The sequence below is a fragment of the Terrapene carolina genome, unplaced genomic scaffold (genome assembly GCF_002925995.2).
Source record: "Terrapene carolina triunguis isolate 2854851 unplaced genomic scaffold, T_m_triunguis-2.0 Scaffold165, whole genome shotgun sequence".
In the NCBI taxonomy this organism is placed as follows: domain Eukaryota; kingdom Metazoa; phylum Chordata; order Testudines; family Emydidae; genus Terrapene; species Terrapene triunguis.
Genome location: NW_020664516.1, coordinates 40,795 through 54,079, shown reverse-complemented (window position 1 = coordinate 54,079; position 13,285 = coordinate 40,795). Strand labels below are relative to the sequence as shown.

Here is a 13,285-nt window from a genome sequence, read left to right as displayed (position 1 = left end):
ACTGGGCACACGGGACCTGCGTACCTGCTGGGGGTGGCTCTGGGCTGAGCTGGCCGCCCCCTGGAATGGCTTCAGCGAGGATGTCAAGCCGCCCCTTGGACATCGCAGACAGCTTCTCCTTTTGGGATGAAGCCAGGTTTTCCAAGAAGCGAGCTCTGCAAAAGGGAGTTGAATGTCTGCGACCAGCCGCATGCAGGCAGGGCACAGGGCCACGGTGCACGTGTCTAGCAGAGGCAGCCGTGTCCCGGGACAGCACTGCTGGCATGCCTGACACCCTCCGCCTCTTGGGTCAGAGCACACACTCCACCACACGGTACGCGGAGCCATATGTGTGTCAGGCCAGCACCCGCCTACAGCCACCCAGGTCCATCAGCCTTCCCCTCCCACCACCGGGACGGCCTGGCCAGACATCCGGGCACCTGCGCATGGTGTCCCCAGCTCCTCCTTCCCACACTGGGGCAGAGAAAACCCAGGCATCCGCTCAGCTCTGACACACCCTGTAAATCACCTCACTGCCCCCTCTGACACTCCCGGCCCCATTACGCGATGGGCAGCCCCCCCGAAAGCTGCCAACACGCATGGTGCAGTCTTCCTGCCTAGGGATTCGAGTGGTCCCCGGGGCCGGGGTCACACTGCAGTTCCCAGCTAAGATCCTGCTGCTTTCGCTCCCCACCCTCATGTTCAGCACTGTGCCAGGCTGCTATGTGCTGCTGGCAGCTGCCGCCCACAGCCCAGAGGCGGACGCATTCTGGCTGTGGGGAAAGCAGGCATGCGAGAGGCCAGTGGGGAGACGGGAAGGGCTCCAGAGTTAGGGTGGCCGAGTGCATTGAAGGTAGTTTAACAGAGCAGGGACTCTCCCTTCGCCTGGTGTCCTGGATCGACAGCCCCCCCTTCTCCGGGCAGGCTGGGGAAGTTCCCCAGGAAAATGTTCAACGGGGGGGAAGTTCAAAGATGTCAAAAATGGCTCCTCTCAGGTTTCCGGGGCTTCCTGGACATTACATGGGCTTGCTTTAAATCTCAGCCTTGGGGGTAGCTAGGAATGTAACAAAACCCAGGGCACAGGCTAACTGAAAACAAGGGAGCCAGTTCCCATAGGGCCTGGGGGATCCTGCAGCCTCAGAACTCGCTGCGAAATGTGCCGCTCGCCGCAAAATTACGCTCCAGGAACCCAGCTTTTATTTAGAGGAAGAAGCTGCCCCCAGCACTAGTAGCCGTGATGTCACCCTGAGATCTGGGAAACGGGTGCAGCTCCATTGCTGTCTCCCCAGTCTGCCTTGAGCCTGAAACAGCCGCTCAGCCTGGGAAGACACCCCTTCCCCTCACTGCAGAGCTAACAATTAAACCGTCATCATTAGGGCTCAGAGTTAACTACTTCACTGCTGATCGTATTAGCAAGAGATACCCAGCTAATGTGTGCATCTCTCAGTCCCAAACTGACTCGCTGGTGCCAAAAGCGCCAGCAACCATCGTCTCCAGCCTCCCTGACAACGTCTGGGTCCTATGCTGTTCGGGCAAACCTCTGCAGCACACTCGGAATGGAAAACGGGGTGGCCAGGCAAAATGAGCAATCTCATCCTGTCTGACCAACCGACCCCGTCCGATGTAATTCACGACACTCTGACGTCTGCCACGGAAAGGGACCCACCGCAATGCTGCAGCTGGTAGCACAGCCGCACTGAAGGATCCAGGGGCCCCGCCGCAGAGCCTGTGCCCGGCTGGCCTGGACGCCCGCGCCAGCTCTCCCTACTATTCAGGTCTGTTTCTGAACACGCCACGAGCGCTGCCTGATTCGATCCTCAAAGGCAATGCTAAGGGTACAATCTATTCACAGCGCTGTACGTCAGCCCTTGCGGTGCGGCTCGTCCCCTACAGACATAGGCGCCCCAAAGCTCCGGAGTCCCGCCAGGCAAACACCTTCCCCGGCAGAGGCTCTCGCAGACTTGGGCCTGGGCCCCTATTGAACTCTGTAGGGTTCTAGCTCCAAAAGCCACTGGCTTCTGGCACTGCCCAGGGAGCCCAGACACCCGGAAAGGTTGAAACACTAAAAATCTTCCAGCACACGGGCTTGAAGCTCGCGGCTTCCCAAGCTAGAGCGCTCTAAGGAGCTAGGCAGGGCTGGAGGGTCCTGCTAGGGCTGGGACCAATGTGTGTCTATCGCTCGCTGTGGGGGCTGAGTTACCCACAAAGCACGCTGGAGGGAGTCAAGGAAACCAATCTCCCCTCTTTCCACAGCCCAATCTCTCTGCCCTGGCACCGCTCCACCCAAGCCAGGCTCGGACGGGCGCTGTCCCCCAGCTCGGCAGAGGGAAGTGCAGCCACACACGCCTTGGGGAGGCAGATGTGTGGGAGACAATCAGCCCCCAGCTCCCATGACCATGTGACATTTACTCTAGAGAACAACACCTGAGCCCTGCTCTGTTCCGGGGGCGCCCAGGCCTGGCTCCAGCGGGACCCAGGGCACATCTGAAGATGCGCCCACATCTGTACTTACTCAAACTTCCTCAGAACGGGCTTGTCCCCACGCAAAGGGGGGCTCTCCTCTCGCCTGAGAGAAAAGAGCAGTTAGCACCGCTGCCCGGCGCGGCGCGGCCCATGCTTTCCGCATGCTTTCCACACGGCAGCCGCCTCTCAGCTCCACTCGGCCGGCGCCCTGCATCAGGGCAGCCCCATGGGTTCCAGCCTGAGCACAAACGGCACAGCACGCCCCAGAGCGAATGGCACTGCCCCCTGTGCTGCCAGCCCCTGCTCTCCCCAGCGCTCTCCAGGCCAATCCACCTAAGGGCACATCTGGGCTGCAGGCGTCCGCTCCACCTCAGGGCAACATACAGCACCAGTTCTGACCGAGCTAGTGCGCTAGGAGCAGCGTGAGAGGTACGTGCGGAGTATCTGGGCTGGCACTGTACTGGGGGCAGACAGCCCCTCCCAGCGACACTATTTGATCAGGCTAGCGTGATCAGAGCTAGCACGGGGACCAGGGAATCACACCCCCAGCTCCAGTGTGGACGCACCCTAAGGGGATGTCTACACTGCAAGGCAAGCCCAGGGTTTGAACTCAGCCTCCAGCTGAAATCGCCTTCCACCTACACACAAACCGAGCAAGCCCAGGTCCCATAAGGGGGCAGAGTCCAAGCCAGGACCCGGGGCCCGACCCCTATTGCTTTGCAGGGTAGACGCAGCCCCACTGGACTCGTGCTCTGGGCATCAGCCAAAAATATCCCACGGCCCGACTTTCCTTGTCTGCTTGGCAGTCACGTTTGGTGGACGGTCACGTCTTCCCCGCAAAGGGCTAGAGCAGTCACATGCTGGGAAGCCTGTGATACGGGTGGTTGGACACGGGCCTGCATAATGCAGTCAAGACGCTGGAGCCCCGGCTTGGGACCCAACCTCTCCTAACCTGGGGTTACACATGAGTGTAGACGCTGAAGCCCGAAGTTAGCAAACCCCAGCTCTGCTACGTCGTGTTCTACTGACCCTGGGCTAACTCGCAGTGTCGACATATCCTACATCTGCCACCACAATCGGAGCTCCCCCGTGCCGCTCTGAGCCTCTTGTCCAGCCCAGGGACACCTCCCGGCCGCTGCATTGGGCCCACCTCTGCTGAGAGCGCCCGTTGCGCACCAGACTGGGAAAATCCCTGCCATGCAGCAGCCCCAGCCAATCGAAGTTCCACTAACTATGGGACAAACTGGCACTTGCACTCAGAGACGAGGGGCTCAGCACCCCGTGTGTGCTCCTCCTGCCCCCCAGGCCAGCCGACAGCCCCCTGGGCATAGCGCACTCTGGTCACTCAACAGGTGCCACCATCAGTCCGGTCGTCCCCTCCCTCAGCAGAGGTGCCCCCCCGACCGTTACAGGAGCAGCCGTGGCGAAGGTCCCTGGGGCAAGGAATGGGGTTCCACACACGGGCCAGTCCTTCGCGAGGGCTCGTGGAGGGGTGGGGGGCTGCCACCCTTCCCACACCCACCATGCCTACAGAGGGCGTCCCGGCAGCCATTTTGGAGGGCAGCCATTTTCACACCCAGTTCGGCGCCCACAGCACATGAGCTGTCAGTTAACACAGCCGGCCTCCAGCCACGCACAGCAGCCTCCGGAACACGGGTTCTAGTGACGCCCTGGGGCAGGCCCAGCTGCTGAACCCAATGCTGGAACCCCCAAGGGCACCCAGCCATAACCAGGCAGCTCCCCGCTCCCCTCCATCCAGGCACAGAACAAGGGGCCAGCCCAAATGAACAGCACGAGGGACTCACACAGAGACCCCAACCCCGAGGATGGCACTGCCAGCCCAGCAGTCAGAGTGCAGCGGCTCAGGCCTCACGGGCCTGCACCAGGCCGCTCCGCACGCCCCAGCAGCGGGCTAGCCGGTCGCTCGCTGCGTGCTCTGCGCACCATGTCTGGGGTTATGGCTGACTCAGAACCAACATGCTGGCGAGGGGAAGTGGGGCAGGCTGCATGGTGCTCTGCTGGCCCTCAAGGTTGCAGAGAGAGGACAGGGGCAGGGGGGGGAAGTGCTGCAGAGACAAGCAGGGGGTTTCCTGCGTCGTCGTGGAGGTGGCTGGACAAGCTCAGTGCCAAGAGGAGGTCTCTGGCCCCAGCCTAGGAGAAAGCCTCGTGTGGCTGGCTCAGTGGTCAGTGATCAGGAAAGATGGGACCTTGATTGCTGAGTGGAACGTAGCTCCCAGCCCAGCGAAGGAGTTTCGGGAAGTGCTGCCCGGCAACGCGAAGCATGTAATGGGGACAGAATCGTGTGGCCAGCACTCAGAGGAGACCCAGGCCTGGAAGCAGCAGATGCAGCCTCATGCAAGCAAACCCCAGTGCAGCGCCCACGCTCCAGCCTAATGGAGCGCAGGGAGAGGTGGCCTGGACAGAGCAGCCGCAGGCAGGGAGAGGAAACTAGCCACAGCACGTGGGAGGAGCATGCCGGGAAGGGTCACATGCACACGCACGCAGCCTCCGTGTCACTTACCAAACAGGGGCAGTTTGGTGAAGTCTGAAAAAGGAAAGAAAGTTGAGGCAGAGGAGAATCAGTGCCGAGAGAAGGAGCAGAGAGTGTGAGAGCTGGAGCTAGAGATGCCACCCATCCACTTGGGGACAGCCTGCCTGAGCTGAGTCCGAGGGGGCACCGCCAGCAGAGGAGTGGGCAGGCCATTCCCATGGCGCTGGCTGGGATCCCGGTATTCGCAGAGACCCCACTCTGCGGGGGGAGCACGCTGGCTGCATGCTGGAGGGCCTTCCCCTTTTCCCCCTTTGGGAGGGTACTGATCACCCACTAGACACCTCCACCCAGCTGAGCAGGGCCCAGAGGCCAACAGCTGGGAACCCCCCACCCCAGTGTGCTGTCTCCACGGGGTACATCAGCATGCTGACTCCAGAGCGCCCCGCGAGTGTGGACTGTGTAGGCTGGGTCCCTCTCACGCAGTGCTGCCCCCTCCTGCCGGCCCATCCGCTACACACCCCTCCTGCACACCAGGACAGCTTCCCTCCACACAGCTCCCTTCCCATCATCACCTGGAGCTCCCAAGGAACCCTGCTCCTCCACAGGGGGGCTGGCTCCCGAGCCCTAGGAACCATTCCGGATCCACAACCGGCCTTCCCTGTCGCACACAGCCCTTCTTGCGCAGGCCGGGGGCCCAGGAGGATGGGCTGTCGATGGGCTCCCCCTGGTCCCCCACAGGAAGGGCCCTGGGGCTAAACAGCGCCACCGACCCACTGCCGGAAACACACCCAGAGCGCCTGAGACCACGGACAGGCCCCAGCTCAGGTCAGTGTGGGGACGTCTACACTGCAAAGGAAACCCCTGGCACCAAGTCTGAGGGGGGGAGGGTCTCAGAGCCCGGGCGGGAACATCCACACTGCTGTTTTCAGCCCCACAGCGCCAGCCTGAGTTACTTGACCTGGGCTCTCAGGTGGTTTATTTATTTATTTATTTTGCTGTATAGATGCACTCTGGGGTATCTCTGCTGAGAGGGGACGGGACAGGGAGTGGGGAGGGGAGGGAGAGGTGTCTCTGCCTCGCAGTCCCTCTGGCCTCGCAGTGCCCCCGCACCCCCGACTCACGCTCCCTCAGTGTCCTGCCCAGAGCCTCCCCAGGCCTGTCTTGCGCCGTGCCCCAGCAGGGCCAGCACACACTCCTCAGTTCCTGGCAAGCTGAGGCAACTCACTTGAAAACGCTCCTCTCCCCCAGGCTGGGGTGCTCCCTCTCCTCCGGGGAGGCCGGCGCAGAGAGCCGCACGTTGGATGTGCTGTTGTAAACACTCTCGAAGCAGGGCCTGAAACGGCAGCAGCGCAGACTCAGCCTACGCCCCACGAGCCAGCCCCTCTTTGCAGTCGTGCGGCCAGCAGGGCCCAGCATGCACCGAGAGGGGCTCTTGCTGTTACGTTTCAATGGATCACACACAGCACCCCATCATTCACCTGCAGGGGGCGCACACGGAGACTCGGGGCCTGGCCGCAGACACTTCATTCAGGGTGCCCACCCAGGCCAAGCGCCCGGACAGGAGCCCTGCAGGTTCAGCGTGGCTAAGCCAGCCCTGAGGAGTGGGAGATGGAGCAGATCACAGCTCGTCACATGCAGATCCCTGGCTGGGCATGCCCAGCCCACCGCCTCAGGTCTGCCCCAGCCTCTGCAGTACCACCCAAACCCTTTGAACAGTCCTGCCCCAAACACCCAGAACCCAGCTCTGTTCCTGCACACCGCACACAGCTACTGGCCAGCCTGCCTATCCCTGCCCAACGCCCAGTACTCACGGAGCTGGGCTGCTCTCCGTCTCCGTCTCGGCAGTGGGTTCCCTCGGGGGGCTGGAGGGCTCAGGCAGCTTGTTGTCCTCCACAGCTGGGCTTGGGGAGCTTGCACCGGCTCCAGCATCTACGTTGCCACCCAGGGAGCGCCGGCCGCGCCGGTTCTCGTCTGTTTTCCGCCGCTCCTTGCGCACCCCCGGCGGCAGCTCTTCCACTCCGTCTTCATGTCTGAGCGAGCTCTGCGGAGAGCAGCACACGGGCAGAGCGTGCCAGGATACGCTGGGCTGCCTCCCAGCTGCTGTAGGGCCCTGTTACCCCGTGCTGTCATGGGGCTCCTATGCCCACCGCGCTCAGCTGTTGCCTGCCTGCCTCTGCTCACCTGACCTATTCCGTCCCCACGGCGTTGACGCTCTCCTCTGCCTGAGCCTGCTGACAGCCTAAACCAACGGCTCCAAGAGGCGTGAACGCCCCCAGCACCCATCGGCCTCACTTGGGAGCAACTAACGTCTAGCCACGGGATGCTGAGTGTGACAACAGGGGAGAGTGCAGCTACTGCAGCCTCAGCACAACCCCTCTGCGAGCCAGAGACCTTCTCCATCCCCTCTGCGGGCTGGGGAGGGGAGCTGGGATCATGCCTGGCTGTGGGGGAGATACAACATTGCTGTGTGGGGCAGCGACCCCAGGCTCACCGGGAAGCAGTGAGATTTCCACCAGGTCATTCAGGAGCCTAAGCGCTTGGAGCCTTGGACATGCTGGGGGTCGGCAGCGCTAGGCCTGTCCCAACAGCCCAGTGACCTGCCCAGCCACACGGAGGATGGAGCATCTGTCAGTACCTGGCAGGTCCTCACCTTCCTGTCCAACCTCCAGGGCACCTCCCTGCAGGCAGGATGCTCCCGTAGGTGTGGCCAGGGCAATCCCAGAACCCCCTGCGTAAGGGGTGTGTGTGTGAGTCCTTCCAAGCCTCTGGCCTGCACCCGAGGGCAGGGGAGATGGAGGGGCAGGGGGCTGCGGCCCATGGAGAGAGGAAATGCACTCACTTCATAGATTGCAAACTGCTGCTTCACGTCAGGATCCAGGCCTTTGTTGTGCATGTGGCGCTGCACAATGCACTCCATCCCCTGCTGCTCCAGGCAGTCTGTCACATCGTAGAACGAGTCCTGGTCCGGGAGGGCTGCCAGCGTCTGAGCAACACCAAGGGGATGCAGTCAGGCCAGCCCGCGGCCCAGGGGCTAGCAGGCCTCTTGCCCACACCTCCCAGCCCAGGCCCCAGAGCAGGACTGCACAGGTGAAGGGCAGGGGTGGGAGGAAGGAGCAACATGGGAGCCACTCCCAGGAATGCACGAAACATGCTCCAAACCACAGCCACCAGCTGCTTGTTCTTTGCCCTCTGAGCAGCCAGGGGGTCGGCAGGATGTGCCGGGCTGCGGCCGCTCTGCCTCGCGGTACTGACCTTGTTGATAAGTGTCATCGCAAACACCAGCAGCTCCGTGTCAGCCCCATTGCGCTCCTCTAAGATTGCAACCAGGTTGGACCATGGATACGCACCTAGGAAACAGCACCACAAGCCTGGCAAACAGGGTCCCTGAGCAGGGCAGGTTTCCTCCTCGTGATTGGTGCCCCCCCATCAGCCAGGCAGATCGGCCCACTTCCGGACTCCCTCCCCCATCCCTCCCCCCCGAGGAAGCGTCAGGGGGCAGAGCCCCCACCAGCTCGTTACACTGTGCGTCCCGTGGAGAGCTTTGCACCTGAGACCCAGGACTCAGAGCTGCAGCCTGCTTGCGCCCAGGGAGGTGGTAGCTCCGAAAGGGGATCCTGTGTTAACAGATCCACCGAGAGTCTCCGAGTGGGGCTTACTACCATGTGAGGACAGTAGCCGGGCCCACTGGTCCAGCCAGCGCACCAAGTGCTGGGGAGACGACGAATGTGGGAATTCCGGAGCTGCCAGCCCCTGCAGCATGCCGCACCAGGCTGGAACCTGGCTCTCTGCCAGCCAGTTCAGACCGAGGTGTTCTCTGGGATGGCCCTGCACCCCATCTGCCCCCCTCAGGACATGCACGGCCCCGGTGTGACCGAGGCGTCCGAGCGCCATAGGTTACCAGAGGCCCAGCACAGCCTGCACCATGGAGATACCACATGCAGAAGGAGGATCCCTACACAAGCTTTATTCCCCGCCTCCTCTGTCTTCACGGCAGAGTTAACCCGGGCTCTGACCAGGGTGTCGCCCCCTCCCATCCTCCTCTCACTCCAGTGTGCTGCTGCTTTAACCCCTGGCTGTAGCTAGAGCTCAAATTCTGACTTCGCTGGGGCTGGTCACAGGCCCACTTCACAGAGAGGACCCAGGCTAAGCCACGCGACTGCTGACAGTCCTCCACCTTTCCCACAATTCCCCCCGCGTGGCCCGGACAGACACGTTCCCCACAATTCCCTGGGAAGGAACATCTCACTCACTGCAGTGCAAAGCAGCCTGGGACGTACCCCAGAAGTCCCAGAGCCACACAGGTGAGTGCGGCACCAGTGCGGACCAGGTAACTGGAGCCTGGCGGTGCAGTGTGGCGGCTCCCACCCTGCCCTGATCACAGGGCACAGTCACCCCTGGGACAGACACTTCAACACCCTGACCTGCCAGCAGAGGTCGCTGTAGCACCACATGCAGGCCAGCACTGCCCAGCTGCTCTCCGAGACAGAGCACCGGGCGCACGCAGGGCCCAGAGAGACCGGCACCCCCTCTTCCTCCCAGTACAGTGGGTCTCCTGTAAACCCCACAGAGCACTGGCAGCTTCCTTTCCAGCCTGAGACCCTGCCCCTAGCCTGGGGCATCCCTGGCTAGTCCCCCTCTGCAGGATGCGGCTGGGCAGCCCACAGGACCATCCCGCTCTCCTTGGGGCTCACAGTCCTACCCAGAGCCTGGGCCCGGCTCGCTAGGGCCGGGGCCAGCTGCTGCAGCAGCATGGGTGCGCGTTGCTGCGGAGGTGGTGTGCCCCGGGAACAGACACGGCTCTCATGGCACGCAGGCAGGAGGCTGCAGAGTTATGGTGGCAGGTTTCCCGTCTTGCAGCAGCTATCTTCTAAAAGAACAACCCAGCCCCCCGGCACGCCAAGGCTCAGGCTGGATGGGGAGCTCGCTCGCAGGCCGGGCAGCGGGGGCTGCCAGGAGAGAGGACTGCTGCCCCAAGGGCCGGCTCTGGGCAGAGAGCACACCGAGACAGGGCGGCAGAGCGGGCAGAGGCTGGGGAGGGAACGGTGGGAGGGCAGCAAGTTCCCATCTGAAGCACAGAGCTGCTGCTGAGCTTCCAGAACATCACAACGCCACGCAGCCGCTGGGCCTCCTGGGGGCGCCGTGCTCCTCTACCGGCTCAGCCAGTGGGCAGCCCGATGGGACGTTTATAGCCGAGCCTTCTGAATCGCATGCACCCAAATCCCTGCCCCAGGAGCATGAGGGTTTGGTTACCAGCAACGCCCCGTGCCCCCGGCCTGCCCTCCAGTGCTGGCCCGGGCAGCGTGCAGGGCCTGAGTGCGCCTGAGTCTCTCTGACGTGAGTGTGCGCTGTTACTGTGACGGGGGGGGGACGACGACTCCCTGAGGGGATCCAGTCAGGGCACCCCTATTTCAATCCCGGGTGTTTGCACACTGCAGCTCACAGCCTGCCAGGCGGCTTCCCCCAGGCACCGGGGGGTTGCCGCGCTCACCTCTAGCCTGCTCCACCGTGTTGACAGCCTGGATGAGGAGCTGGGCATTGGACTCCGTGTACTCCACAAACACCAGCAGCAGTTTCAGCGCCATTTTCACCACCAGGCGGTACTGGGGAGGCAGAGGGGCGTATTAGAGGGCTGGCGTGTGAGGAGCTCACTGTTCCGCACTCGATTCACAGAAAGCAGAGCCAACAGCAGCTGCCCGGATCCTCAGTGCAGAGGGGAGAGGTCAGGTCCCAGCACACAATGCTCTGGGTGCCAGACAGGCCGCTGCTGGTCAGGATCAGGGCCACACTTCAGCCAGCAAGCTGTGCCGCACAGAGAACAAACTCCGAGGGCTGGTGCCGGCCGGAGCAGAGGCAGCCCCCAGACGGAGCTAGCACTTCTAGTCCTTGCTGTGTCTCTGTCATCTGTTAGTCTCTAAGGTGCCACAAGGACTCCTCGTTGTTTTTGCTGATACAGACTAACACGGCTACCACCACTCTGAAACCTACCAGGCAGCTCTGCCAAGTGCCCTGAGAGAGGCCAGCCTTGTTCACAGCCCCCCTTGGCCTGCGGTTGGGCACATTCTGTCCCTGCAGTGTCAAACTCCACTCGCAGCAGGACATGGGGGCATCTCTACAGCTTCTGGTTCAATGAGAAAGGCCCCTAAAGGGACCCCCTTTACCAGATCCCTTCAGGTAGGTAGGAAACGACCGAGTGCCAGCGAGCCCTCCTGGGCATGCTGTTCAAACGCACCGAGTGGGGTAATGGAAGTTCTTCGAGACAGTATCCTACACGTGGGTACGCGAGTGCCACGCACCCGAGTCCGGAATGTCTTCAAAGCCATGGCCGTCGACCCCCACATGTGCAGTAATTCTCCTCGCGCTCCCGACCGAGGGTATAAGAGGCAGGGCAGGTCGATGCTGCTCCGGCCGGATGCGAAGCAGAGGGGACGGAGTGGGCTGGTGGAATACAGATAGGGACCACACTTCTCAAAGAAGCGCCAGTTACAGTGAGTAACCACCACCACTCCTTCGAGGGCTGGCCCTTAGGTGTATTGCACAAGCAGGGCTCAGGCCGGAGGAGGGTGCGAGGAAGCTGGCAGCAGAGGTGCTGCCGTCCCTGTGGCGGCCTCCGCTCTTGCTGACCATTTGAGCACAGTGCGCTGTGAAAGCACAGAGGGAACTCCACGTCGCCGCCCTGCAGATGTCCGAGAAGGATGCCGGGGAGGCAGCTGGTGCCCACACGGCGCGAGCTGTGATACGCCCACGACGGGGAAGCTTTGCTGTTTTGTAGCATTCTAAGATGCCTCCTGAAACTGACTTAGAAACCCTTGTGAGGATATGGCTTGTCCCCACCACCTTTCTGCCATGAATAAGTGGCACGTCCACAGTATCAAGCGCATGCTGGTGGGGACGCGTCCAGGCCAAAAACTGCCACCATTTAGCCAGGTAGCAGAGTCTAGTCGAATCTTTCCTGCTTTGGGTCAGGAGTGGGGACTGCAGGTAGGGGAGGAAGAGATCCTCCGATGTCACAAAGGTCACCGCAGGACCCGGAATCAAAGGAGTTCCAGCAGAAATGCCTGAAGGGCCCGGCTTGTCTGACGCAGCCAGACGGTCTTTACATAGACGAGGTGGTGCCGACAAGGTCTCCTGGGCCTGGGCATAGCCTCCTCCATCAGGCCCTTTTTCAGTCGGAGCTCCAGTTCTGGGCAGGAAGGATTTACACACCCTGCACTTGGCAGAGAGACGTGCCTCACCCAGACAGCACCGGCACCAGTGATGCTCGTCGCTGATGGAGAAGGAGCGAGGGCAGTTCTTGAATCCCGGGACTCAGGCCCTGCGGCGGTAAGAAGGAACTGGCCTCTGGTACCATCGGTCGGGAGCAAGAGGCGAGTCTATGGACACCGCTTTGAAGAAATGCCGGACTCGGGTGCATGGCGCATGTGTGGAACACACCTAGGGACCAGCGCTCAGAGGAGGACTGCTCTGGAATACGTGTGCGCAGCCGCCACAGCGTGAGGTCTGAGCCCTACAGGTATCTAGATAATAAGCCCCCAAACATGGCTCGGAGCAGAGCATTGCTTAACCTGCCCTCAGCGAGCATGTGCAGAGCCCAGCTGGACGGGGAGCGAGGCCCAGGCCTGGCACTGGGGGTGAGCGAGGATTCAGAGCACTCAGCAGCCTCACCCCCTAGCACGCTCCTCGTGGAAAGTGCAATGCCAGTGCACGGAAAGCCCTGCCCTTGACAAATCCCAGCTGCAATAAAGCAGCAGGGAGTGGAGGCCGGGAGCAGGCAGCAATGGCCCGGTGCAAAGGGGTGCGGCAGGGCGTGCTCTCCGTTTCACTCACCATGCTCCCGCAGAGCGTGTAGAGCCACTGCACGGTCTCGTTGTGCGCAATCACGCCCAACATCCCGTCCACGAACAGCATGATCTGGCTCAGCGCTGGGAGGGAAAGAGCAGTGTGACGCATGGCTAGAAAGGGTTAAACATCCTGCAGAATAAATAACCCTCAAAAGACACATGGGGAGATCATGATTGTGTTTTTGTGTATTTACATATGTATGAACAGGGTCCACAACATAATCGACAGTCCCTGTCTGTGCTGTATTCTGATAATTCAGATGTCAAAAGAAGATCCTAGTATTTAAATGAATTGTAAATATGGGATATCTCGTATTCATCTCTCTTTGAAATGTACTGTGAATGGTGGAGGAACAAGCAAATGGCCTTATGTTAATTTGTATAGCTAAGTACCGGTGATGGACCTCCTTCAAAGTCATCCTAATGACCTTTTATTCCCCGAGGAACTCCCAACTTGTCAAAGAGGACATGAAATTGTATAAAAGACCCTTGGTTCCTAATTCTGTCATCTCAG

At 61.3% G+C, this 13,285-nt stretch overlaps 1 protein-coding gene across 1 annotated transcript in view; it reads right to left on the bottom strand.

The window, feature by feature from the left end:
• The window catches only part of LOC112125047 (FH1/FH2 domain-containing protein 1-like), a 59,744-nt gene that overhangs the window by 10,531 nt on the left and 35,928 nt on the right, over positions 1 to 13,285 (bottom strand). The window contains exons 6-14 of the mRNA XM_029912021.1: positions 12,758 to 12,852; positions 10,422 to 10,533; positions 8,186 to 8,280; positions 7,773 to 7,916; positions 6,745 to 6,974; positions 6,159 to 6,266; positions 4,964 to 4,987; positions 2,492 to 2,545; positions 25 to 155 (exon numbers count right to left, since the gene is read on the bottom strand). Of these exons, the coding sequence (XP_029767881.1) occupies positions 25 to 155; positions 2,492 to 2,545; positions 4,964 to 4,987; positions 6,159 to 6,266; positions 6,745 to 6,974; positions 7,773 to 7,916; positions 8,186 to 8,280; positions 10,422 to 10,533; positions 12,758 to 12,852 (993 nt within the window). The remainder of the gene's footprint in view (positions 1 to 24; positions 156 to 2,491; positions 2,546 to 4,963; positions 4,988 to 6,158; positions 6,267 to 6,744; positions 6,975 to 7,772; positions 7,917 to 8,185; positions 8,281 to 10,421; positions 10,534 to 12,757; positions 12,853 to 13,285) is intronic.